At 43.6% G+C, this 25,413-nt stretch overlaps 3 protein-coding genes across 3 annotated transcripts in view; all 3 read left to right on the top strand.

Annotated features, from left to right (window-relative positions):
• Positions 1 to 25,413, top strand: part of LOC100545821 (aldo-keto reductase family 1 member B1-like) — a 42,782-nt gene that overhangs the window by 439 nt on the left and 16,930 nt on the right. The gene's annotated exons all lie outside the window — the stretch shown is intronic.
• Positions 1,170 to 7,723, top strand: LOC116216167 (aldo-keto reductase family 1 member B10-like). Its single transcript, XM_010713873.3, has 10 exons — positions 1,170 to 1,300; positions 1,678 to 1,845; positions 2,489 to 2,605; positions 3,799 to 3,876; positions 4,457 to 4,579; positions 5,056 to 5,156; positions 5,315 to 5,396; positions 5,892 to 5,975; positions 6,706 to 6,788; positions 7,139 to 7,723. Exons 1-10 carry the CDS (start codon positions 1,235 to 1,237, stop codon positions 7,179 to 7,181), a joined length of 945 nt encoding a protein of 314 aa, XP_010712175.1. The 5' UTR covers positions 1,170 to 1,234; the 3' UTR covers positions 7,182 to 7,723.
• LOC100545668 (aldo-keto reductase family 1 member B1-like) lies at positions 13,943 to 24,270 on the top strand. Its single transcript, XM_003202470.4, is given in 11 exon segments — positions 13,943 to 14,053; positions 14,570 to 14,737; positions 15,164 to 15,280; positions 16,491 to 16,503; positions 16,506 to 16,567; positions 16,844 to 16,966; positions 20,116 to 20,222; positions 20,375 to 20,456; positions 20,981 to 21,064; positions 21,780 to 21,862; positions 23,664 to 24,270. Coding segments are annotated over 11 exon segments (948 nt in total). The 5' UTR covers positions 13,943 to 13,987; the 3' UTR covers positions 23,707 to 24,270.

The following is a 25,413-nucleotide window of genomic DNA, read 5'->3' as shown; positions in this document are numbered from 1 at the left end:
TGGCAATTGGACTCAAGGTTCTTTGTAGGACCCTACCAACTGGAACTATTCTACCCGAGTTGTCATCACATGATCCTTGCCACAGGTACGTAATTCTTTGAAGCCTCTCCCCAAAAAAGCCAGGCTCAGGAGAAAAAGAACACACTGGTGTTTTGTCCTCTTTCTTATTGGAGATGCCTTCTTACTGTCCAAACAGCTGAACTTGCCAAGCTTTCACAGACATGCAGAGCACATCCTGTTGATGCCACCAACTCACCCTGGCATCGCTCCAGTACAAAATCTGATTGATTCTGGCAGTTCCTACTCCAAGAGGTAATTCCTTGTTTCTGAGAACGGTAATGCTGGTGTTAACATAGCGCCAGGAAAACACAAGCTTGGGTACCTTGTGAATACAAAGAAGAGTAGAAGCAAACTGTCACTTTAACTTGTCTTCAGGCTCTCTCTGGGAAGCATCACAGTCAAGGCAAGATGTGTCCTTTTGCATTTTTCACTTGGAAGGAATTGCAAACAGAGGATAAAATACATATGCTGAGTTGTGTAGCTGTACTGAAATCACATGCTGCTGAGGATAGTTGATGTTCCGGAAACAAAACAGGAGCAAGACTAAAAACTCATCACCTTTTCTACCTTCAATTATTACAGAAAACAAAAGGACCTGACTGTCTCCTTTGGGAGAGGCACCCAGAGAAAAACAGGCTGGTGCATTCCTTGAATAAATTCTCCAAGTACAAGGAAGTGGTGAAGTCTCCAAAGCTGTCTTAACATACCACTGTGGAGCACTTTCCAAATCCTGCTGACAAATCAAGCATTTTTAAACTACACCATGACCTCTCCAGCAGAAAGACATCTCGTCTTTCCAACTCTTTCAAGTAAGTTGCCAATGTAAAACTACAGGCCCTGAAAACAGGGACGGCGTGATCACTGTGACACCCAGAAACACTCACTGTTTTTCTGCAGCTTTAAAAACATATTACAAAATCAAATCGTCTCCCAGCATCCAAAACAAACTCTTTTTTAACACTGTTTTCCTGAACTCTTCCTGAGCACCAGTCCTTCCCCCTCGACGCGAGCTGCGCAGAGGCAAAACCCCGTCACACACTCACCCCATCCAACCAGCACACAGCGGCACCACGCAGGAAGGCGGAGCGCTCCGGGGCGGGGCGGCAGGAGGCAGCGCCCACAGCGGGGCCGGGCTTAAAGGCCTCGGCGGGGGGTGGCTGTTTTCGTTTCGAGCATGGCGACCTGTCTGCGCCTGGGCACCACGGCCAGAATCCCCATGGTGGGGTTGGGCACCTGGAAGGTAATGGGACTCCCGCGGCTTGCAGGGAGGTGGCCCGGCGCTCGGCAGTGTCGCCCGTTCTGGGTCCGGGTCGCTGAGCCGCCTCTGCCGAGCTGAAGCCCTCCTAGCCGGCAGCTGCTGCGGCCTCTGGGCAGCAGCGTGGGGAAGGGCTGCGATCTGGCTCTGCGGGGCTTCTGCTGGACAAAGCTGGGACACGCACGGGGAACAGCAGGTGGATGGCTGGAGGCTGGCTCTGGCCCTGGTGCTTCCGCATGCTGTGTGTACAGGCTTAAAAAAGTGTTTTGGAAGAATTCTTTCTTTCATTGTTTCTCTGCCTGCTTCAGAAACAGTATGTAAGGGTCCCAAACAGTAACGTATCATACCCTTATCTTGTCCAGGCTCCACCGGGTAAGGTGGAATCTGCAGTGATGGCTGCAATCGATGCTGGATACCGCCACTTTGACTGTGCCTATGTGTACCAGAATGAGAAGGAGGTTGGGGATGCAATCCAGCAGAAAATCAAGGAAGGCGTTGTGAAACGAGAGGACCTCTTCATTGTCAGTAAGGTAAACGCCCAATGGAGAGATTTGGAATACTTGACCAGTGATATTGCTGTAGTAAAAAAAAAAAAAAAAACTTGGAGCATTCTTAAGCAGTGTTATGTCTACTGATATTGATTCTGTTGTTGTAGCTGTTGGATAGGAACGTGAGTTCTTTGAGGTCTGAACAGAGAAAAGAGTCATAACTGCTGACAGCTTACTTCTCCAGTTAGCCAGATAGTACTGAATGAAGTCAGACTGATTTTATTCCCCTGGAAATTCAATAACACCTGGAGCACCATTCATTTGTGTGGCTTTTCATGGAATTACCTACTATGTTCAGTGCAGAAGTTCCAGGCATAGTCATATCTGACAGGTATCTGTCTTCATTTTTGAAGCCATCTACTGCAAGGGCAGGCCCTCTGTAAAAGGGAATAGCATAGGTGGTGTTAAAACTGAGAAACAGGATTCTTTGTATATGATCATATTCACATGCTACTCTTGCCATCATGATGTGGTCCAGCTCACAGAGGAAGCTCCATTTTAAGAGCAATAGGTTAGTGTAATTCCACATTGCCTTCCAAAGAAGGAGTGCTTTTATCTAATGCAGGAGAACACTGGAAAACTTTAACCCAGGAGGTCATGGTGTGGCTTGTCTTTTTGTCTCCAGTTGTGGTGCACATTCTTTGAAAAGCCTCTGGTGAAAGGAGCTTGCCAGAAGACACTTGCCAGCCTGAAACTGGATTACCTGGACCTCTATCTCATGCACTGGCCTTTTGGGTTCAAGGTATGGTAATGGGGATGCACGTGGTTTTTTTTTTTTCATGATCACTGCTTTTGAAGACTTACATGGCTTTATAGCCCAATAATTGCTAGCACTGAGGAAAAACCCTTGATCTTTATCCTTGAGAATGCTACTTGCATGCCCCTCTTATCATAGGTTGTGACAGACTTAAAACTAGAGACGGATCTCCCAGCTGCAAGCACTAGCTAGGCTCTTCTCCCTCTCTTTTACAAATCCAGAATATGTTTCTCTGAAAATCATGTTTTGTGGAGAGCAGGCTAAATTTTGCTGCCTGACAGGTTTTTTCTCTGCGTGTTACAGAATCAAATCTAGAGAATGTTTCTGTTTTCCATTTCTGCTTTCAAACACAGAGTCCTTAGTTCAGTATAGACTGAGTTAACCTTTGCTGTAGGAGCCTTACTGTTGTTCCACAAACCCTGCATTGCAAAAGGGGTGACTTCTGTAGAGCTGAAGTCTTTCAGACTGATGTCCGAGTTTGATTATTTCTAGTCTTACCTTCTCCTTCCTGCTACAGTGTGAGTGGTCTCCATCCTACCTGTTGCTTCTGAATTGCTTAACTTCATGTTCTATTTTAGCTTTGTTAACAAAGCCATAAAAATAAAACTCTCCTTGCAGTAGCAGCAAACTCAGTTGTTAGACGCAGTTTAGTCTTGCTGTCTTGACACAGCTTGCTCTCAAAGGCTCTTCTGACATTCCTGGCATGATAACAGCATTCTTGAGCTTTGCCATGGATGAACTGTCACAGTACGTAATATGTCTTTTCAACAGATTTGGTTTAGTATTGGCCAAAGCTATGTATTGCCTTTATCAAAAACTAAGTCCTGTGATGCACTTCTGGGGGGGGTGGAAAAATCAGTTCTTCCTAAATGGGTGGAAAAAAGAATACCACATGAAGTGATACATATGAATTTCTTACCCTGATCTGGATCTGAGTGTTTTCTTTCCCCGGAGGTGTTTAGGTGAGTCATTGCTTTGAGGAGCCCAGCAGAAATATCTGCCTTGATTGGCCAGAAATACCTCCAATTACTCACTTAATGCAGAAAGGAAGAAATAACTTTAAAAAGAATTGGTATTCTTGACTGCACCAGAAGTTTAAGTTATCTTGGTCCTGAGCTGTCACTGTCTTAGACAAACTTCTCAACAGAGTTTTCAAGCATTTTCTTTCTTGCTGACAGGCAGGAGAGGACCTGTTTCCCACAGATGACAAAGGCATGTCTATACCCAGCAATGCTGATATTCTGCAAACATGGGAGGTAAGCTTAGCCACAGTGACAGTCATATCTTCTGTCCTGAGCACTGATATTTCAGTAGTCACAGTGTGGTTCCTGCATGGATGCAGATTTCTTTTGAAAGAATGTACAGAAGTAAATTCACATTACTCCCAGGGGAGCTGCACAACAATCTGAAGTTGAAATAGTTCTTTGCTTGACCATGACAATTGTACAGTTGTTCTCATGCAGTTCTTGAACTACTCAAGTACATGTATTTTGTAGAAATAAAAACAATTTAGGTTATAATCTTGCCATCATCCTAGAGTATAGCTCTCCAGTGCTATCACAGTAGTAGATTATAGACTGGTGATATACTTTTCCTTGTGTAATTCAGCATGAATTTCTCAGTCATAAAAAAGATTTTTGGGCTTGGCTGGAAGACAATGAAAGACAGAGTGCAAAAATTACCAGTACCCACTCTTCCCCAAGAGAGTTAAGGTGGGCAATCCTACCAGTTATTTCTCCCTTCTTGTGAAGGGAAACAAGGAACATCAGGAAGAATGTGTTCAGGTCCTGTCTTGCATCTCCATGATGCAAGTAACTTTGCTGCTCTTTCTGTTAGGCCATGGAAGAGCTGGTGGATGCTGGTCTGGTAAAAGCCATTGGCATCTCCAACTTCAACCATGAGCAGACTGAAAGACTCTTGAACAAGCCAGGACTGAAACACAAGCCTGCAAACAACCAGGTAAGCTGCTAATAGTGAATAGCTTTCAGGAATTACAGTGATCTAATTCCAGTTGCATGAGGATATGCAAAAAGGAAGAACAAAGTGGACTATCACAGTATGTATTTCAATTCCCACTGTACTGGGTACTAAAAGGACTGAGAAACTTCTTCTCATCTTGCTGTGGCACTGCTTACAGATATAGGAATATTTGTGAAACATTCTTTCTGAGTGATAAAAGAACATATATGTGAGCTGTGATTATGTAATCAAGGATTTTTATGAAAGTTCTTAGAACAAAATTCAAAAATGTATATAAGGACTCAGTATAAAAATTAGTGCCCTACAGAATTATGGGTTTGTATTATCCCACAGCCCACCTGCAGGCAAAGATGAAGGCAGCCTATAATTAGGAAACTTAAGATTTAGGGAGGGGGAAAAAATCTCTGGAGCGTTACTGTAGTTCTGCAACTACCTGTCTGCTCCTGTGTTGGCAGATCGAGTGTCACCCATACCTTACCCAGGAGAAGCTTATCAACTATTGCCAATCCAAAGGGATCACTGTGACAGCATATTGTCCCCTCGGACGACCTGAAAGGTAATTTATAAATGGGTTAGCATGGCTTAAGTTCAAAACTTTCAGGCTAACTGAGAGAGAAATGGTGCAGGTGTGTGTATATAAAATATGCAGTAGTTAATTACTTCTGGTAGAAACCTTTTAGAGTGCTCTTTGCCATTTCTTCTTTCTCTCTGTAGGGCCACACCAGAGGAGCCTGCCATTTTGGATAACCCCAAGATTAAAGAGATTGCAGCAAAGCACAACAAAACCCCGGCACAGGTAGGTGGGCACGAGAAAATAACATCCATTAAGGAAAATATACAGGGTATATACCCTCTTTCAGGTCTATGTGTTCCCAGTGAACCATAGTGGTTCCCAGTGATGTTAACAAGCAATATTGCAGTCTGCATAGCAGCCATCCTGCATATGCTGGAAGAAATTCTTTGGCCCTCAAATGAAGATTCTTGAGCCATCTTCAATTGCTATGTCCCCTCTCAGGCCCTGTTGCAGAGAGTGAAAGCTTGCATAAATTACTGAATGTCTAGATGGTAAGAAAAGGAACTCATTATCTCAAAACTGGATGGGAAAGGAGACTTCCCATTGGGGCTCTTCATCCTTTGCTCTTCAGGAAGCACTATCTAAACCACAAGAACAGGAATTAATTTGAAGTTCATCTCTATGTAAGTGCCTGTACCTCAAATGAAAACAGCTGTTGACCGCTCAGCTTCTGTGGCAAAAGCACCTGTCCTCTCTCTGTGGTCTCTTTTCCTGCAGGTTCTCCTTCGCTTCCACATCCAGAGAAATGTGATTGTGATCCCCAAGTCTGTCACACCACAACGCATTGTAGAGAACTTTAAGGTGAGTGATTACAAGTGACCCTTCCCCTGCAGAGTAAGCAGGGATCCTTTCTCAGCCTTCCCAAGTCCTCCTCAGACAAGAGCATAGGCCTTTTTCTGTCTGCATTTTTATTTGTACTGAGGGCTAAGTGAAGTCTGAAGTGAAAACTACAACTGCAGAAGAGAGGTTGACAGAGGTCTTGGATAACACTACTGGTCATCTTTACATGATCTCCTATTCTGCAGAAAGTGGATGAATTGGCCTGCAGGGCTTGCTTGGAGCACAAATGCAGTAGTATGCCAAAGAAGATTATATAGCATAAGCAGTGTTAAGAATCCTGATACTATTCCTCTAACTGCTAAGTTGCTGGTATTTTCCTGATGTTGGACATCAGGATTTTAGAAGAAACATAAATATATTGGAATACTGAAATCTTCCAAATCTTTATTTAGAACGGGAAAGAAATGCATCTTCAACAAATAGTGTTGCAGAATGCATCTAAGTATATATGAAGCTTCTTGCAACAGCCAGTATATTTAGCTGCAACTTTAGGGTTTTTTGTTTTTTGTTTAATTCTTTCTGTCATGGGCATCCAAGCAGGCTCTTCCTTTCCCTCCCTCCCCCCACCCCCCAAACATCATGAAGTCATTCATAACAAACATCCCTTCCCCTGTGGACTTACTCTTCTGTGAGCTTTTCTGTCAGTCTGATTTGTTCAATGAGATGATTTCCAGCTGTTTTTCCTTGTTAGGTGTTTGACTTTGAACTGACTAAAGAAGAGATGGCAACTATTCTCAGCCTAAACAGAAACTGGAGAATCTGTGAAATGGTCACGTAAGTGACAGCTTGTTTCTCTCAAATTCTTAATTTTTCAATGCTCTTTACAAGTATCTGTGAGTTCCTAATATAGGAATGTTCTAGTTAGTAACTTTTGGTTATGTCCATATTAGAGAAGTGAAGCAATTAGCAAGTTTTAAACTCATTTTTTTTCTTGTTGAGATTATAGTAAACTGATGTCAGCTTCTGTGGAGCTAGCTAGTGGCAGGCAGAATGAGCTATCACTTGCAAATATGCGCCATGGAAGCACGTACCTAGACAAAGCTTTAGTTTGAAGGTCAGTAACTGCTGTCTTGTCAGCATTTATTTTACCTATAGAGTAATCACTCATCTTTGTCTTCCTTCAGGTGCAGAAACCACAAGGAGTATCCTTTCAATGCTGAATACTGAGAATAGCTTTATCCTGACCTCCTGTAGGGTCTAATGAGTTTCTACCACTACCTACAGTGATCCACTATGCACCTTGTACACTGTATCTATCCTGACAGCAAAGAGACTTTCTTTGGTAGAACAAAACAGTAAAGTTGCTCTGAAGAACAAAATGCAGACTACAATAACTGGCTGTAATAATTCTTTACTCATTAGGTACTTGTCTTTACCTGGCTGAAATGGCAAAACAGAACATTAAAAATTTATCTAGAAACTGATTTATATTCTTTTATTTTTAATCTTGTCTAACATCAACACTACTTAAGACTGCTAGGTAATGATATCTGAGCACCGAATTGTTCTGAAAGAATAAGCTATGTAATCATTGTGTGGAGATGAAAGACAATTATTCACTTCTAGAACACAACCCAAAGCTTTTTCTTGAAGTGAAGAATGTCTGATCTACATGCATTGTGGCTTTATTGCAGTTGCATTCTTTACCAGCCCAAACTGAACTGTGACTTGTTTGTATGCTTTCAAAAATAAAGAAGCTTTACTACTAATGGCTTGGAAGCTCTTGTCTAATGTGGAAAAACTAGTAAACTACTGTTGTGTTTTAAAAATATCATCTGAAACAATTGTGCATTTTAAACTATGTCATAGGAGTACTAAGATTTTCATCTTGCTCAAGTATTTAATATCTAAGTATGATACACTTTAGTTGATGGAACAAGGCAGATGGCAGCACCAGATGTGGCATACCATAGTATGGGCTGTGTATCAAGAAGCACCAGGAGACCATAACTGAAAGCTGCTGGAAGGCTGTATGGTGCTACTATTGCAAACTGATTTAGCTAGCAGCCTGTGCTGGCATTTATCTATGATTAACAGAGAATGTATAGAGAGGGGAGGCAGTGTTACCTAATATTGAATAGCAGTTTCACCTCGCACCCTCTACTTCAAAGTGCTGATATTTAGCTGCTGCCTAAAGCCTGACACGCTCAACTGCAATAAGTGTCATGTTCCCTTCAGGCTGTGACAGCACAATAACTGGGACAGGCCTGATTTAACTAGTGTTGTGTAAGAGTAAAGCTTTCCCTGGAAAATCTTCCCCGATGGAGGAGGATGCAGAACAGGATGGTGTGTCACTGAGCAGTACTAAGAGCTAGCAGGTGTTGCGACAGCATGGTATTTCAAAGGTCTTTGGTTGTAGTATGCCTTGGGCTAATTGATTCAGAGCATACTGAGTATTACTTAAAAGAATTAGAATTTACAAGGGAGTAATGCATGGCCTTTTGTTTCTATGGGATTTGTCTTTTATTTATTTAAAGACTTCCACATTTGAAACACCACACTCATCATACTTGTTCTTTCCAGAGCCATCTGCATGTAATGGCCATCAATTCCCCTAGCATAATGCTCATTGAGAAAACCACATCATGCTTTGCCCTACAGCCACTGGAGAGCAGCCATCCCTCAGAAGAGACCTGTAGTAAGAGACTAGGCAGTCTCCTGCACGTTCTCCTTAGCTTCCAGATCAAGGGAAATATGATTGCAATCAAAGTCTGTCATGCCACAGCGTATTGTGAAGAACTTTGAGGTGAGTTATTATGAGTGATACGGCATCCTACAACCTACAAGCAGGGATCCTCTCTCAGTCTTCCCAAACTCTCAGGGAAAAGGAGTGGCAGATCCCCTAATTATCCCATACAGTTTGATACAGAAAAATTATTTTGATAGGTGATATTAATTCCTCTCTTTCTAGGGAAAAAAACTCACAGAATATTGCAGAATACTGAAGATGGTCTCATCGTATCTTCATTTGGAACTTGGTCTAGCATTCTTTGTATCAATTTATCTAGCTTTCTTACTGCATCTGTCTTCCTGCTACAAATGAAATCACAGGGTATATGATCAGGGATTGTCTGTTGCTGTCATTCCTGGAGTTTTTTGCTGGCAAGAAAGACATGGTATTTGTTGGAAAAACAAATTGTGAGTTGTAATAAGTCCTTGGCCTTGTATGGAATTACTGAGGAAGAAGCAGGGAGAGACTTTGAAACACAAAGACTTGTACTCACTTTTGTATTGTATTTAGCACAACAGGCTAAAGAGGATAAAAGTCTCTTATGAGGAATATGAAGCAAAGATCAAATTTCTGATGATAAAGGAGACAACCAAGGATTTCACCACTTCAAAATTGAACACCAAAAGGTGCTCTCTCTCTCTTAATTTGTATTGTGCATCTGTTCCCCTCATCTCTCACATTGCATTTATCCCTCTCTTATATTTTTCATATGCAGAAAACAAGGATGTATGATGAGCAGCAGGATAATCGGGCTTGCGTTTACATGCATACGGGTGTAAAAACATGATTGGTGATCGTGGTGTTTGCTGCATATAGTTCCTTCAACAGATGCTTCAGATGATTGCTATCCGTGGGATTCTACCCTCCCGTCCCCGTTCAGAGCCACCCTGCCCTTCAGCTCTCTGTCCCGCTCCCGTGAGGAGCGCGTTCCCGCCGCGGGCAGCAGAGGGCGGCCGTTCTCCACAGGAGCCGCCCCGGCCTGCCTCACTCCCGCCGCCTCTTCGGCTTCGGAGCACGGCGTCCGTGCAGATGGCCGCTGTCGCCCTCCTTTATTTCACTGATATATATCCCACATCCTATAACAACATTAACTGAGCTCAGCTCCTTCCCCTGTGCTAGATCTGCGATGTGTTTTCTGTCCCACTGCATCATCAGCTCCCTGTTCCTATGTAACATCCATAAATCCCAGCACAACAGGTGGGAGCTGGAGGACTTCAATCCTCTTGGAAGGCCAGCCACACCACTGGTACCCCAACATCATCCTTCATCATGCTGCCAGCCTCACACTGCCGTTTGGCATGCACCCCTCAGCACAAACACGTCCTTGCCCTCCTCCAACTTATCAGGCAGTACCAGAGGGGTGTCACCCAGCCCTCACAGCTTCTGACCCACAGCCTCAGTTATCACAGTTTTTCAGGGGCCTTTCCCCCTCACTTGAGAACACAATCCAGTGGTCCAAACAACTGCAATTATTTCCTTCTTCCTCCCAGTCCTTCTGCAGGCATATCTCACCTGTGGGATGAGCAGGATTAGTGCTCCGCATAGCCCTTCACTAGCAGATCCCATAGCACTCGTCTCTTGTGCAGGGCAGCACTTGCAAGCAGCAGAGTCCTAACTGCCCAGAGTTCTGCTCTCTTCTCCCATAGCAAAAGCCATACCCCATGTGCACCAGCTTCCCAGTGTAGGAGTGGAATGTTGTTTCTGCATTAGATAGTAAGAAGGGGGAATTGATCTGAAGAAGTAGAGCACAATGTATTTGTATTTTGTAAGAGCTGATGTGAAAAAGTAGAAATACCATATATGTTAGTAACATGCTTTAGAAATGTAGTTTCTGAATTATGTGATTAATTCTTGCTTGCAAAACTGCAATAGTTTTTAAATGTTCCAAATAATATAGGTATAGTATTATGGACTAGAAAGCGTATTGTAGGGCTATTCTGTTCGGATAACAGACCTTCAGCAAAAGAAAAACAGACTTAGCAAACATCAAAGAAGCCAGGGCTTCTACACAAGGCTGGATTGCCTTGCTCTGTGGTAGGTTGGGATGCAACAGGCAGGCATCAAGATACTCCCCCCTATCCTCCTTCTAAGATTATCTCTATGCAAGGACGAGCAGCTGTCCAGAAACAATGACCGAGTGTTGAATGAGCAAGGGTGAGAAGTTAACTAATTAGCAATATATGCTTAGCTAGCAAAAATTTACATTTACCCAGTATCCGTATGTTTAGTTGAGCGTTGAGAAGACTGCGAACCTGAAGTACTCAGCCAATGAGGAACCAGGGGAGAAAGAGATAAGCATCAAGTAATAGGGCATAAAAGATGTAATGCTGTTTTCTGCGCGCCCTCCTACTTGCAGGAGGTCCACCATTGCAATTGCGAATAAAATCTGCCTTATCAGAGATCCAAATAATTTATCAGGATGGTATATTTCCAACATCAGCACAGCCACAGCTGCCAGTGTCCAGCAGTTCACTGTGAGCAAAGAGCTGCTGAGAGTGCACTCACACACTGGATACACACATGCACTCTCCTCTCTACAGGTCTACATAATGATTGCAGCTGGTTGTGCCTGAAAGAGCTTTCCTTTTATGTCAGCACAAGACCTATTTCTCCCCCAGGGTGTTATAGTCCTGTTCTGAGTTGGTCACTCAATGGCCTGATGCACAGTCCCAGACTGGCCAATTCAGCACTACTAACTGCCTGCTTCTGACCAATGCCCCCCTCCCTTCACCTTGAACATTTATTTGTGCCTGTTATCCCATGGTGTCCCCAGGTTCCTCCTTTCTCTGACTTTGCACACCATTTGTACTTAATCTCTGACCACCTTCACACATCACCCTGTATTCTCAGGACTGAAATCATGGCTCCCGCCAGAGCCCTGGAGTCTCTCCTGTCTAGGAGACAGCAGAACTGAGACTTGCACATGCTCTCTAACAACAACCATCCCCAGCAGAACAGTCTTATCTCAGGGAAATTTTAAACTCGCTTATTGCCTATTGTATACAAGCTTCTGATTACTGATTTGAGTACTAAGGAGAGTGAAAAAGAAGACCAAAAGAAAAACACAAATGCTCAGTACGTACCTTTCCTTCTCCTTTTCCATCCTCTCAGCCAAGCACTCACACTCTCCTGCCCTAAGTCTCTGCTTCCCCAGATGTATGAGCTACATCATGGTCCCTCTCATAAGGTAAGGTCAACTTGGGCAGGAAGATAGCTGCCCAAGGCCTCCAATCCATCACCCATCCTTCATGCTGTGTCTTAGCACCCCTGATCCAGCACAGCCAGGCTGCTGTGAGCCCCCTCCTCCAATGTGTGGGGATATCCTTATCAAGTCGTAATATGGCAGGTCACATCAGCCCATCCTGCTGGCCAGAGCTCCACCACCCCAAAGGTTTTAGAGCTGGGCTGAACCAGTTCTGAGCAGCCCAGGGGCAGCTCACAGTCTTGTCCAACCCTGCGCCCACAGTGTTTCCTCAGCATTTGGCTTGTCACCCACATCTCTTTCAACCACATGCAGCACCTACGGTCAACAGGTGAGACAGAAGACAAAAAGCCTCATTAATTCTGAGCAAACTGGAAAGCAACCGCAAATTGCTCCTGGCTCAGAGTTAACTCATTGCACGAAAGAGGCCAAGGTCTTGTACAGCTACGTTTGGTGGAGACCCACAGATCTACAGCCCATCTTAACAACACCCGGAGCTGAAATGAACCACCTCACAAGATAAACACTGTAAAGGCTCCAAGCAAGGAAGAAGTTCCCACTGCTGTCAGTGAGTTCACTTTTGCTGTGATTCCAGCCTGCTGCCTACGTGCTGTCACCTCAGGACACTGGCTTCAGCTGTGTTTGTATCACCAACACCCACAGCTGCAGACCCTTACCAGCTGAGGGCATTGTACCTCATGACCCTGCCACCCCCTTCCTTTTCCTTTAATCAGTGCTGGTGAAGGCTGTCTCCACAAGGACAGACCCACTCCCGTTACTTTGGGCCCAGCTCTTTGCAGATACCAAACACTGCTGTTCTCTGAATTCACCATCTGTGGTGAAATTACTATCCCTAAATGCAAAGTTAGCAAAACAGACTGCGAAACTCGTGATACTACATATCCTGTTTCATGAGAAACCTCGTGCACAGAACAAAAGAAAATGAAAACCCTTCCTCCCACTCGCAGCCCCACATCTGCAGCACTCTCTGTGCAAAAACAACCAGGCACATCACCAAGGACAGCCTACAAGATTTGCCCGTGACACAGGGCTGCACTTCTTCTTCCCCAAGGCCTCACTACTACGTGACACACAGCCTTGGGGAAAAACAAGCAACCAGGATGGGGACAGAGCTGCCCATCGGGTCAACCAAGAGTAAAGCAAAATGCAGAACCTCTGCATGAAGTCTTATGAGAGACAACATCCCTCCTTCCAGAAACCACCAGGGAAAAAACAAACTGAATGGTGAATGATAAGCACGCAGTTATATAAGCACCCTGCGATCCAAGGGAAAACACATCACATCCTGCCGGGAACGGCTGAGAGCGCTGACACAAACCAGGAGGGACATTAAAGAGGAAAACCAATTACCTTAGCTCACCCTTAGTTAAATGGAGCAAAAAATGCGGAGCTGCCGGAGAGGCTCCCGAAGCCGCGCTCCACGTGCGAGCGAGCAGCGCAGCCCCACGCACGGGGCGGGTTTTTTCCACTGCACTGTATCCTTCAGCAGGGCTGCGCTCACTGCCCTGCCGCGTTTCATCACCCACTTCTGAGCCGCCGGACGGCCCACCTCGTGCAGATCGGTACAACGGCACGCTTTATGCCTCCAACACCTCCCTAAAGACAGCGAGCACCCCCACCGCCACCACTCCCCAAAAAATAAATAAAAAAAATACTTTTTAAAAACCGCACACTGTTCCTCCTCTGCAGCTCTCGAAACGTGTTTTGAAAATAAATAAACACTCCCAACATCCAGAACAAAACTGCCGTTGCTCTTTAACTGTTTTTTTTTCTTTTTTTTTTTTCTCCTGGACTCCCTGTAAGTACCAGCCCTTCCCCCATGTGGAAGCAGAGAAACGCCAATCCCAGCCCCGCACACACGACACACAATCCCGCCTTCAACCCGCGCTCGGTCCCAGAGCCCAGCCCGAGTCCCGGAGGAACAGCGCCGGCACCGCCTCCGAGGCGGGGCGGGGAGGGGCCAGGCAGTTCTTAAAGGTTTCTGAGGGGGGCGTCTCCCTCATAGCGGTGTGTGAGGCCATGGCGACGTACGTGCAGCTTAACACCGGAGCTAAGATGCCCATCCTGGGGCTGGGCACCTGGAAGGTAACGGGCGAGCTGAGGCCGGCTCTTGGAGCGAGGCTGCGCTACCCTTGGTGGGCTGTGGGGCTGCCCGGCGCCTCGCTCCTGGCCCTGTGCTGGGGGCGATGAGTGCAAGCGGGGCAGCGCGGGCCGAGCGGGTGAGGCTGGCGTCGGAGCTCGGCTTGGCTTGGTAGGGCCGGGCTCCTCCCGGCCGGCAGCTGCTGGGGCTTCTCCTTTTAGCAACAGCGGGGGAAGGAGGAGGCCTCGGTTGGGCTCTGTGGGGCCCTGCGCGGGATCTGGGTGACGCTGAACAGCTGGAGGCCGGCACCGAGCATGGGAGCCTCTGCTGGAGACGTTTTCGGAGTGAAGAATGCTGCAGGGAGGACTGCTTTGTTTGCTTACTTCTCATTTTGCTTATTTTTGTTGAGGGTTGGTTTTGGTGGGGTGGCTTTCTTAGGTTTTGTTTTACTGGGAAAAAATCTTCAGGATGTTTTGATGAGCATTCTTTAGGCATTTCTTTCTTTCCTTTTTTTCCATTAGTCCCCACCGGGGCAAGTAACAGCTGCAGTGATGGCTGCAATTGATGCAGGCTACCGCCACTTTGATTGTGCTTACGTGTACCAGAATGAGAATGAAGTTGGGGAAGGGATCCAGAAGAAAATCAAGGAGGGTGTTGTGAAACGAGAAGACCTCTTTGTAGTCAGTAAGGTGAGGATCTGGTACTGTGCAGTCCATGGGGGAACCTGCTTTTTATAGTAACCTCCTAGTTCAGGGCTTCTTTCTTTGTTATTCTCCATTGAGAATTAAAAAGAACTTTTACTTGTGGAATAGGAATAGACTTTCCTGACAATAAGTTATGCTGCCTAGTTTTATACAGAAACTGACCTTGTAGTTATACAATGTCTTAATTCATGGCTCCTGCCTACTTCTGCTGTCTGACATAAACCCATCTAGTCCTGTATGCTGCTACAGCACCTCTTGCCACCAGCTCTCAGAGCAAGCCCATTCAAAGAGCAATAACATAATCTAATTCCACATCAGTTTCCAAAGGAGGCTTCTCTCCTAAACAGGACAGAATTGCTCCAACATCTTTAACCCAGGAGGTCATGATGTGGTTTGTCTCTTTGTCTCCAGCTGTGGTGCACATTTCATGAAAAATCATTGGTGAAAGGAGCCTGCCAGAAGACTCTTGCCAGCCTGAAACTGGATTATCTGGATCTCTACCTCATCCACTGGCCTGTTGGATTTAAGGTATGTTAGGAGCAGTGCCCTTAGCACTGTTTGTTGCACCTGACAGTTTTGTGAAGCTGTACAGTTTTACAGCTTGGTAACTGCTCAGTTGATTTGTACCCCTCAGAATCTTGCTTGCACAGCATCCTCTGCTGTTTTGATTATACAGCAGATAAACTTAGAACTAGAAGCAGTCTTCCCTACTGTAATCGTAGGTATCAAAAGGAAAGCAGTATAACTTGGGTGTTGTTTTCTACAAATCAAAAATATGTTTGACTGGCAAAGATTTGATTAAATTACAGCCCTTTTGTTAGTGAGAGGGCTGTGATTTGCTGTCTGACAGAAATTCTTTCCTCTGCTTGTTACAGACTTGCAGAGCAAGAGAAAATGCTTCTATTTTTCTCCTTCATAAGTGAGCTTTTAGTACAGTAGAGGTGGAGCTGACTTTTGCTGTAGGAGCCCTACTGTTCTACAGAGCTTGTATCTTAAAAAGTGAAGCTTTTTAATTCCTAACTTTTACTTTCTACATAGAAAGCAATTGATGTCTCTGTCTGAAAACTTTTAAGCTTAATCTGTTATGGCATAATAAAAATCTCCATCTTAACTGTTGCTTCTGAGATACATGCTTCAAGAAGCAATTTGTATCTTTGAAATTACTTTTATTTGGTAGTATTATCAAAGTGAAAATGTGTTGTGGTATTCAACAGAAAACACCTGGTTCTGAACCAAGCTCATGCTTAAGCATCTTGTCCAAACTGGTGTACAGGAGGTTTCAACATTCTATTTGCCAGCAGTTTAATTAACAAGCCTCCTCATGAAAGACCTGTCAGCATATTGGGTCCTTATGGAAAGACTATGAAGAAGCCAGATCCTAAGTAGATCTTATTAAATATTTCAATAAAACACTCCATAATGCTTGCATAAGAACTGTGCACTTTTGTAATACAGAAAGTAAGCAAGCTCATTGATTCTATGAAGCATTGTTTTTTTTATATGTATTTGAGTGAGCCACAGGGCATTGCTATGCTGTGGAGGACCAGCCCTTCTTTGGATGGTTTTTGGCAAAAATTCCACAATCCCATGTGAAAACAAAGTAAGACTGAAGAATGTAAACTGACTTGCTTATTATCTAATAAGCATGTAGATAAGTAGTATTCAGTTTGTGGTATGGTCTTCAGCTGCTGTTAATATTCTTCACAGGGAATGTTTCCATTATTTTTCTCTCTGACAGGCAGGAGAGGACCTATTCCTGCAGATGACAAAGGCATGTCAATACCTGGCAACACGGATCTTCTACAAACATGGGAGGTAAGTTTAGTTTCAGTGACAGTTATGCCTTCTGTCCTCAGCAGTCTCCTCCATGTTATCATTATTTCACATTCCAAACTGTTTCATATTTGCAGAGCTATTTGGAGCTCTGCAAATATGGTAATATACCAGTGCTTTGTTTCTCCCTCAGATATGAGCTCCACAAATCTAAACACTTTGTGCTTCTCATGAAGGAAATAAGCCATATCAGGAGGAATGTCTTCTTCAGACCCTGTTATGCATACTGAGTGCTGACTTGTCTCTTCTTGCCATTAGGCCATGGAAGAACTGGTGGATGCTGGTCTGGCAAAAGCTGTTGGGATTTCCAACTTCAACCATGAGCAGATAGAAAGAATCTTGAACAAGCCAGGACTGAAATACAAACCTGCAAACAACCAGGTAAGATAAGTGATCCCCAGGTAAATGTTCCAGGTTTAATAGGATTTGTTTGGAGTTTCTTCCCCCCACCCTCAATGATTACGAAGATAATCTTGTAGGATAAGGCTGGAGTTTTTGCACTACTAATTGGAAATCTAGCAAGGGGTCTCTCCAGCATTATCTTCGTTCTGGAGCAGAGAGGAAAGTCGGATGAGCCTTAAAACTGCCTTTCAGTAGAACAAAACTCTGTATGTGTACAAGAACTTGGTAGAGAACAAGGTAGTTGTGGGTTTTTTTTTCCTCTAGCTCCTCTATAGAGAAATAAGTTCCTGTAATTGGTGACTTAAAACTGAAGGAACTAAATGGAAGTATGCTCTATAGACTGTTCATGAACAGTCTCTGTGCAGTGTGTTCTGCTGCCTGACTGCCCTTTCTAGCATTTCCAGTCCCAACCTGTCTTGTTTCAGCTTATGCCTGCTGTTGTCTTTCCACCATGTGCTACTGAAGAGCTTGGCTTTGCTTTTGATGACCTTCTTTGTTGGAAACCTATTGCTAGGAGCCCTGGGGCCTTCCCTTCCTCAGGCTGAAGGAGCCTAATGCCCTCAGCCTACCCTGGTGTAGTACGTGCTTCATTCCTTGGCTATCCTGGAGTCCCTCTGCCGAAATGCCAGTCTGTCAATCTTCTACTTAAAGAACTGGGGAGGGGGAAATTGGATGCTATATTTTAAAGGTGGTCTGATTACCCCTTGAGTAGAGGGGGATGATCACTGCCTGTAACTTGCTGTCTGTGTTCCTGCTGACAGATCACTACTGGCTAATGTTCAGTTCAGCCTGCCATGGCTCCCAGCTGCTTTCTAGCAGAGTTGCTCTCTATGCATCCAGGCTCCAGACTGTGTCACTGCTTAGAGCTATTCCTTTCAGGGTGCAGTGCTTTGCATCTTGAGTTTCATAAGGTTTGTTAACCTTTTTCCTGTTGCATGAGTAGGTCCTTCTGAAGCGACAACTAAGCCTTGAGTATTTTGTCTGCTCTTGTAATTTCCCCTTCGGTTTGAATCACCTAAGGACTGACAAGATTACTGCCTTTCACAAGTTGTTGAAGAGGACAGGTTCCAGATCCTGTGGAATATATCTAGACCTGTCATAAATTGCCATGGTACTTGAAGGACTGCGATCTGTTCTTGAAACAGGATTAAAAGAACTTGTTATTTACTTTTACTGTGATAGCTTGAGCATATGTACTTAAAAAGGACTTCAACACCTTTTTTGGAAGCCTAACAGGAGCATTCTCTAGAATTCTATTCAATGTCAAACTCTTTGACAAGTGTAGAATCTCTGATTCTGCACAGAGTATTTTCATAATCGATCCTACTTGACTTTTAGAATACTTAAAAGTCTTATTATATCTTTCAACACCTACCACCTCTCACTGCCAAGAAAGCTTTCACTGTAGTTAATGATTACCCCTCTATTTCTGTAGAGGATGCTGACCTTATGACACACTACAAGTTTACTTAAGATTTCTGATTACCATAATCAAGTTAAACTCAGAGCAATAGGTCTTGGTCCCTGTCCTTCAAAACCTAGCACTTCTTCAGAAATGCTTGCAAGCTTAGGAGTTTTATATAATTATTAATTCTCTCCAGCTAGCTTAATGTAAGATTATAGTGCTTCTTGGAAACATTTCTCTATATCAACATTCCATGTATAGTCCAGTACTTCCGTGTATTGAGATTCCTGTTCTTAATTATGAATGCGATTAGTATGCATATTAGTTTCATTCATGGTGAGATATTAACTGGGGAAGGTAGTTACAATAGTAGTAGTTAGTTCCCAAAGGAAAACTGACTCTTTGGTAACTTATCATTGTCACAGTGTGGGTTGCAGTATCTTAAATATTTTAAAAGTATATCAGAGGCTTTTCACCATGCTCTAGATGTAACATGTGTAATGCAGCTCAGGAGTCTTGCACCTAGAGTTTTGTGGGCACGTAGGAGTGACTTTGCCTCATTCACATGCTCTGAATTTTCTGTTGTATAGTGGAGAAGAGTCTCAATTTGTCTAACTGCTGTTACTCTGAGAAGCTGCTGAAGCAACGTTAATATGTTTAATCTACTTGGGAACTGAGTTAACATCTTGTTGCATTTAATATTCCAACATGCTTCAGAACAGAAGGCTTCTCATGTCAGCAAGCATCCAGAACCATAAATAAAGCACTTGAGGCTGCAGTCTGATCCCATGACTTGCACTGTTGCTCTGCTTGCCAGTAGCACAAGTTTCCAGGGGACTTCTTTCCAAAGCAGAGCAGCTACCACCTTGAAGGCTTGAATGACGATGTAGCCAGAAGGTTCTCTTCAGCCTGCTAAAAGAATAGTGCTGTCTGGTACATGACTATCTCACAAATCCATCTATGAAAAGTACCAAAATTTTACATTCATTCCCTGCCTCCAGACAACTTGCATAATGGCTGTTCTGTACTGCGTATCGATGCATTAACCTGCTGGAATACAGATTTGCTGTTAAGGACTCTGTATCTTGTTATATTGATAGCCTTCTGGAAACAAATGCATCTGTGCTTACCATTAATAGTAATTCTATAATGGAAAATAATCTGAAGTTCTAGGATCTGTAGCAATTAATAGCCACTCAATATTTGCAGGCTGAAAGTATTTGGCATGAGTATTGACATGTAGCTGATAAAAAAAGGAATGAAGCAATACCAGTATTGAGGCTAGTGTAGTAGGTGTAAAAAAGCATAATGATTTTACAGCATAATGATTTTATAACATAAGTAGGGAGAACTTTGTACTATTATATAGTATAAAGTTGTTATATAGTACAGTTATGCTATAACTTTCCTATTCTTGTGACTTTACAGCTGTTTGTATGAACTGTTGAACTGTTCTACTTAAGCAATTACAAATACGGTCCTGTACATTAGGGACGGTGTAGATCAGGAAAGTTGTAAGTGTTGCTGTCCTTGGATCCCCGCACTTGTGAGGAGACCTGCTACAAACAGCAGAAAGGGAGAGTGGGGGCATAGAGAAAACAAATGCTGCATGATATCACATAGGCTATAAATTAGGACAAAAACTTCCTTTGGATTAAAAATCGATAAATGAAACATGGAAGTAGTTCTGATGCTATCATTCTCTGCACTCTTGTGTTTCCAGGTTGAATGCCATCCATACCTGACCCAGGAGAAGCTGATCAACTACTGTCAATCCAAAGGGATCTCTGTGACAGCATATAGCCCCCTTGGCTCTCCTGACAGACCATGGTAAGACCAGTTTGCAAGGGGTTGGATGGGTATGCTAACAGCATTGAGATTACAAGTTGTGCCATTGATTGTTCATCATATACAGATATCTGTTGGTAGGCTGGCTCTTTCTGTGTAGATTTCTTGCCATTGATTTTCTGTTCTTTGTGTAGGGCTAAGCCAGAGGATCCCTCACTTCTGGATGACCCTAAAATTAAAGAGATTGCAGCCAAGCACAACAAAACAGCAGCACAGGTATGTGGGTGCTGGATGGTGGGTACTGCTTCCTGTAACACACCTTGTGTTGCTATTATTTAGAACAACTAATGACACAAAAGGTATAAAGGACAGTCTGACTTTTTTCAACTTTCTTTGAGCTGCTGCAGTCACAAAGTAGCAATGCAGCTTGTTTATTACATAGTCTGCAATGTATTCTCAAAAAGGTTCAATGAACTATCAATAAGAAATGCTTCCTTGACCCACCTTCAGATGTTTCAGTCTACCCATCTCAAGTTCTTGCAGAGAAGAGAAATAAAGACTTGTGTAGACTGCTAAAAGCCTAGAAGCATCTGGGTACCACAAATAGTATGGAAAAGGAGGAAAACTCCACTCTTTTATGCTTGAGGAAGTTCTGCTTGGAGTACAGGTGTGATGTATGTAACTCTGCTGTGACTGCTTAGTCCAGCTCATTGCACAGTTAACAGCAAATGGCTATTGGAATAGTTTTTGCATTTTACAGAATAAGAGCAGTTCTCTGACTCAGTGATATGCTCCTGCAGGTTCTCATTCGGTTCCACATCCAGAGAAATGTGATTGTGATCCCCAAGTCTGTCACACCACAGCGCATTGTGGAGAACTTCAAGGTTAGTAATTACGAGTGACCTGGCATCACTTCTCCCTGCAGAGCAAGCAGGGATCCCTTCTCAGCTTTCCCAAGTGCTCCTCAGACAAGAGCACAGGGCTTTTTTCAGTTTACCTTTACTGAGGGCTGCAGTTGGAGAAGAGATGAACACTCCGTTGCGAAGATACCTGCTGAAAGTCACCACCTTATGTGGTGTCTCTTATTCTGCAGATTGCAGATGAATTGGCACTGGGAGTTTTACAGGCACTGAAGTGTAGGAGCGCACCCCAGAAGACTAATGTAGAGCAAATCCTTAAGCCCTTGTGTTCATAAATAGTACTGCTTTAAGTGATACTTGACTGAAAGTGGTCATTAGAAATCAGCAATACACTTAGCTGGATTAAGTGAAATATGCAAGCCTTGTAGTTGTTCTTTGGAATGGGACCAGAAGATGCCTCTGACAAAAAGAGGATGGAGGCATTTTGTAACGCTGAAGTGCTCACCAAAGTTCTTGGAACAGCTGGCATGTCAGCCTCGCCTTCTGGCTTTTATTCCCTCTACCACTGAAGTTTTGAAAAAAGGCATCTCTGGATTTCCTTTTCTTTCCTTCATGAAAGAAGCAGGCATTACTTCTAATCAGCTCACCTCCAATGTGGACTTGTTTTTTAATTTTGCACATCTTGTCTACAATCTCTGATTTGTCCAAAGAGGTGACTTCCACCTGTTTTTCTCGTTAGGTGTTTGACTTTGAGCTGACTAAAGAAGAGATGGCAACTATCCTCAGCTTTAATAGAAACTGGAGAGCTTGTGCAATGAGCATGTAAGTGCCAGCATTTTCATGCTGTTACTCTCTGACAATGTTATTTATTTAATGTTATTTACAGGCCTGTTGGCCTGACCTTGGTGCCAGGGAAGGTTATGGAGCAGATTGTCTTGAGGGAGATCACGTGGCATGTGCAGGACAACTGGGGGATCAGGCCTAGCCAGCATGGGTTCACAAAGGGTGGGTCCTGCTTGACCAATCTGATCTCCTATGATCTAGTGACTGTCTGGTGGATGAGGGAAAGGCTGTTGATGTAGTCTACCTAGACTTCAGCAAAGCCTTTGACACTGTCTCCTACAGTATTCTGCAGAAGCTGGCAGCCTGTGGCTTGGGCAGGTACACTCTTGGCTCGATAAGGAACTGGCTGGAGGGGCTAGGCCCAGAGAGTGGTGGTGAATGGAGCTAAAATCCAGCTGGTGACCAGTCATGGGTGGTGTTCCCCAGGGGTCCGTGCTGGGGCCTGTCCTCTTCAGTATCTTTATTGATGACCTGGATGAGGGCATTGAGTGCACCCTCAGTAAGATTGCAGATGACACCAAGTTGGTTGGAAGTGTTGATCTGTCTGGGGGCAGTGAGGCCTTAAGAGGGATCTGGACAGGCTGGTCCAAAGCCAATGGGACAAGTTTCAACAAGGCCAAATGCTGGGTCCTGCACTTTGGCCGCAACAACCCAACAACGTTACAGACTTGGAGCAGAGTGGCTGGAAGGAAGACTGTAGAGGAAATGGACCTGGGGGTATTGGTTGATGCTGGGCTGAACATGAGCCAGCAGTGTGCCCAGGTGACCAAAAAGGCCAATGACATCCTGGCTTGCATCAGAAACAGTGTTGCCAGCAGGAGCAGGGAAGTGATTGTCCCTCTGTACTCAGTTCTGGTGAGGCCGCACCAGTTTTGGGCCCCTCACTGCAAGAAAGACATTGAGGCCCTGGAGTGTGTTCAAAGAAGGGCAACAAAGCTGGTGAGGGGTCTGGAGCACAGGCCTTATGAGGAACAGCTGAAGGAGCTGGGATTGTTCAGCCTGGAGAAGAAGAGGCTCAGGGGAGACCTCATTGCTCTCTATAACTACCTCAAGGGAGGTTGTAGTGAGCTGGTTGTCAGCCTCTTCTCTTGTGTCACTGGTGACAGAACTAGAGGGAATGGCTTCAAGCTGCACCGGGGAGATTTAGGCTGGACGTTAGGAAATACTGCTTTTCTGAAAGAGTGGTCAGGCACTGGAATGGGCTGCACAGGGAGGTGGTGGAGTCACTGACCCTGGAGGTGTTCAAGGAACGTTTGGATTTTGTGTTGAGGGACATGGTTTAGTGAGACCTATTGGTGATAGGTGGATGGTTGGACTGGATGATCTTGTAGGTCTTTTCCAACATTGGTGTTTCTTTGTGATTCCATGTTCTAAACCTTGCTAAAATTCAGGATATTCAAGCTAATTTCCAGAGACTTCACCCTCAAAACAATTTTTTCACAGTCAAATGTTATTTTCACATTATGAACTAAACTGTGATGTGCCAGATGTTAAAATAACTGTCACGTTGCAGAGAGGTCTTCCAGGCAGTAAACAGTTAACTTACGTACAGAGTGCTTAGGTCCCACAGCATGTTGGAATATTAAATGCAGCCTGATGTGTTCAGAGCAGGAAGAGTCTTTCTGTTTACAAATGCAACCCATCACTGTGGAAAACAGAAGTCTGCAACAAATTGACTCTGCTTTAATACAGTTCATCTGCTCCACTGATGGTTCTTTGCAGTGGTTATAGCTGCAACTTTCAGCAACTAGACTAATCTTTCCTCTTTGATTTCTTTTAGGTCCCAAAATCATAAGGAGTACCCTTTTAATGCAGAATACTGAAGATGGTTTCTTGCTCTTCTCCAGACTTCTCAGATACGCTTCTGCTGTTGCCTATGAGTTGTCTATATAGTGTTCTCACTGCATCAGCCTCCTTGCTCTTTTTTCCCTCCTCCCCCACAAAGACACAGTGTATCTACCCAATGACTGTTTTTTGTTGTTTGTTTGTTTCTTTTGGAAGAAGGAAATGCTGGAGTGTTTCTGAGGAGCATACTGTGTGGACTGTGGTAGAGCGGTCTTTGGCATTGGTATGCAGAAAACACTGAGAAAAGTTGAACTACCAGTCACTTTCATTTTGGAGTACTGTGAACTGGAGCAGTGACTGTTGTCAGGAAGGACCAGAATATGATAGTCTTTGCTTATTAAGTTGAGGTCAGATATTTTCTAGTGACTTCTGGGTTTTGGTTTTTTGTTATGCCCTGTGCTTCTTTCTAATTGGAAGTACCAATTGATTTCTAAGTACAGCAGTTGCTACATGAGTAGCTCTTTGAAAAGTGTAAAGGTCCTGTTTTCTTGGTGATATAAAAGCTGTTTTTGCTTATAATAAAATATAGTTTCATTACTGTGTGTAATGAGATCATTATTTCAGCAATGCTATAATGGTAGTGATGCTAAAGTAGCTGTATTATATTAGCTGTCTTTGGAGATTACATAAACACAAGGAAAACTACCAGGAAATCACAGCAACTGATGTTAGCAGATAATAGATAAGAGGTTATCTACTGTTCTGTGCTACTGCATATGTGGAATATGTTATGAACCTGTGGCCATGGATCTTTACTGTAATGTAACCTTGGCCACTGAATAACCTACTTACAAATACAGCTGTTTTAATGTCTGATAGTTAAGATACTCATGCTGAAATTGATTTTTGTTTCATTGATGTGGTAGTATATTGTGACTAGTAGAAAACTTACTCCTTTAACAACATCAAGCCCAGAGAGAATTCTATGGGTTTAAGTAAATACTACAACACATGTGTGTTTTAGGTCAGTAGCACATGATGCAGGAAAGACTTAGAAATGCTGCTTGTATGAGCATAGGGATAACGCAGTGTATTACCAAGAAACTCTTGCATCATGAACAGGTAGATCAGAAGCTACTACTCTGTTTTGGGAGGACAGGAAAGTAAGCTTATACTTGATAGATGAGGTATTTAGTTCTATTTATCCATTGGCATGTATTTGAAGGGTGTGTTGAAGTTGGTGCCTTCTGAGGCTGCTTAAAGCTATTGTTTGAATTGGGATCTCAACTAGTTCAATACTTACAGTAATGAAACATTAAGGGAAGCACAGCAGGTGTGATTCTTCTCATAGTATTTCTTAAGTAGATGATTTATTTTTTGGTACTGATAAAAAGGTACTGAGGCTTTGTGTTAATCTAAAATTTCATTCTTTCTGAGTAATACAAACTATTATACTGAAAGGGAAAAATACACTTTATCACAATGCTGCTTTCAAATCTTTCCATTATTCCAGAAGCCAGACTATGCAACGTATTTTTGGTCAGAACAATTTACAACAGGCTCAAGAGATAAGGCTGAGTTGCCTTACAGCACAACAGGGAGGGAGGGGAGAATCAGTGACTGACTAAGCAATATTCTCCTCTAGTGCTAATTCTCTTAAAATAAGTTGATTATAATCACTGAGTTCTGGGCTTAAAGGCAAATACAAAAAAAATCAGCTCTGAAAGTAGTTCTGTTTATCTATA

Source organism: Meleagris gallopavo, chromosome 1 (assembly GCF_000146605.3).
Source record: "Meleagris gallopavo isolate NT-WF06-2002-E0010 breed Aviagen turkey brand Nicholas breeding stock chromosome 1, Turkey_5.1, whole genome shotgun sequence".
Classification (NCBI taxonomy): domain Eukaryota; kingdom Metazoa; phylum Chordata; class Aves; order Galliformes; family Phasianidae; genus Meleagris; species Meleagris gallopavo.
The sequence above is the reverse complement of the archived record's forward strand: the minus strand, read 5'-3'. Positions and strand labels throughout refer to the sequence as shown.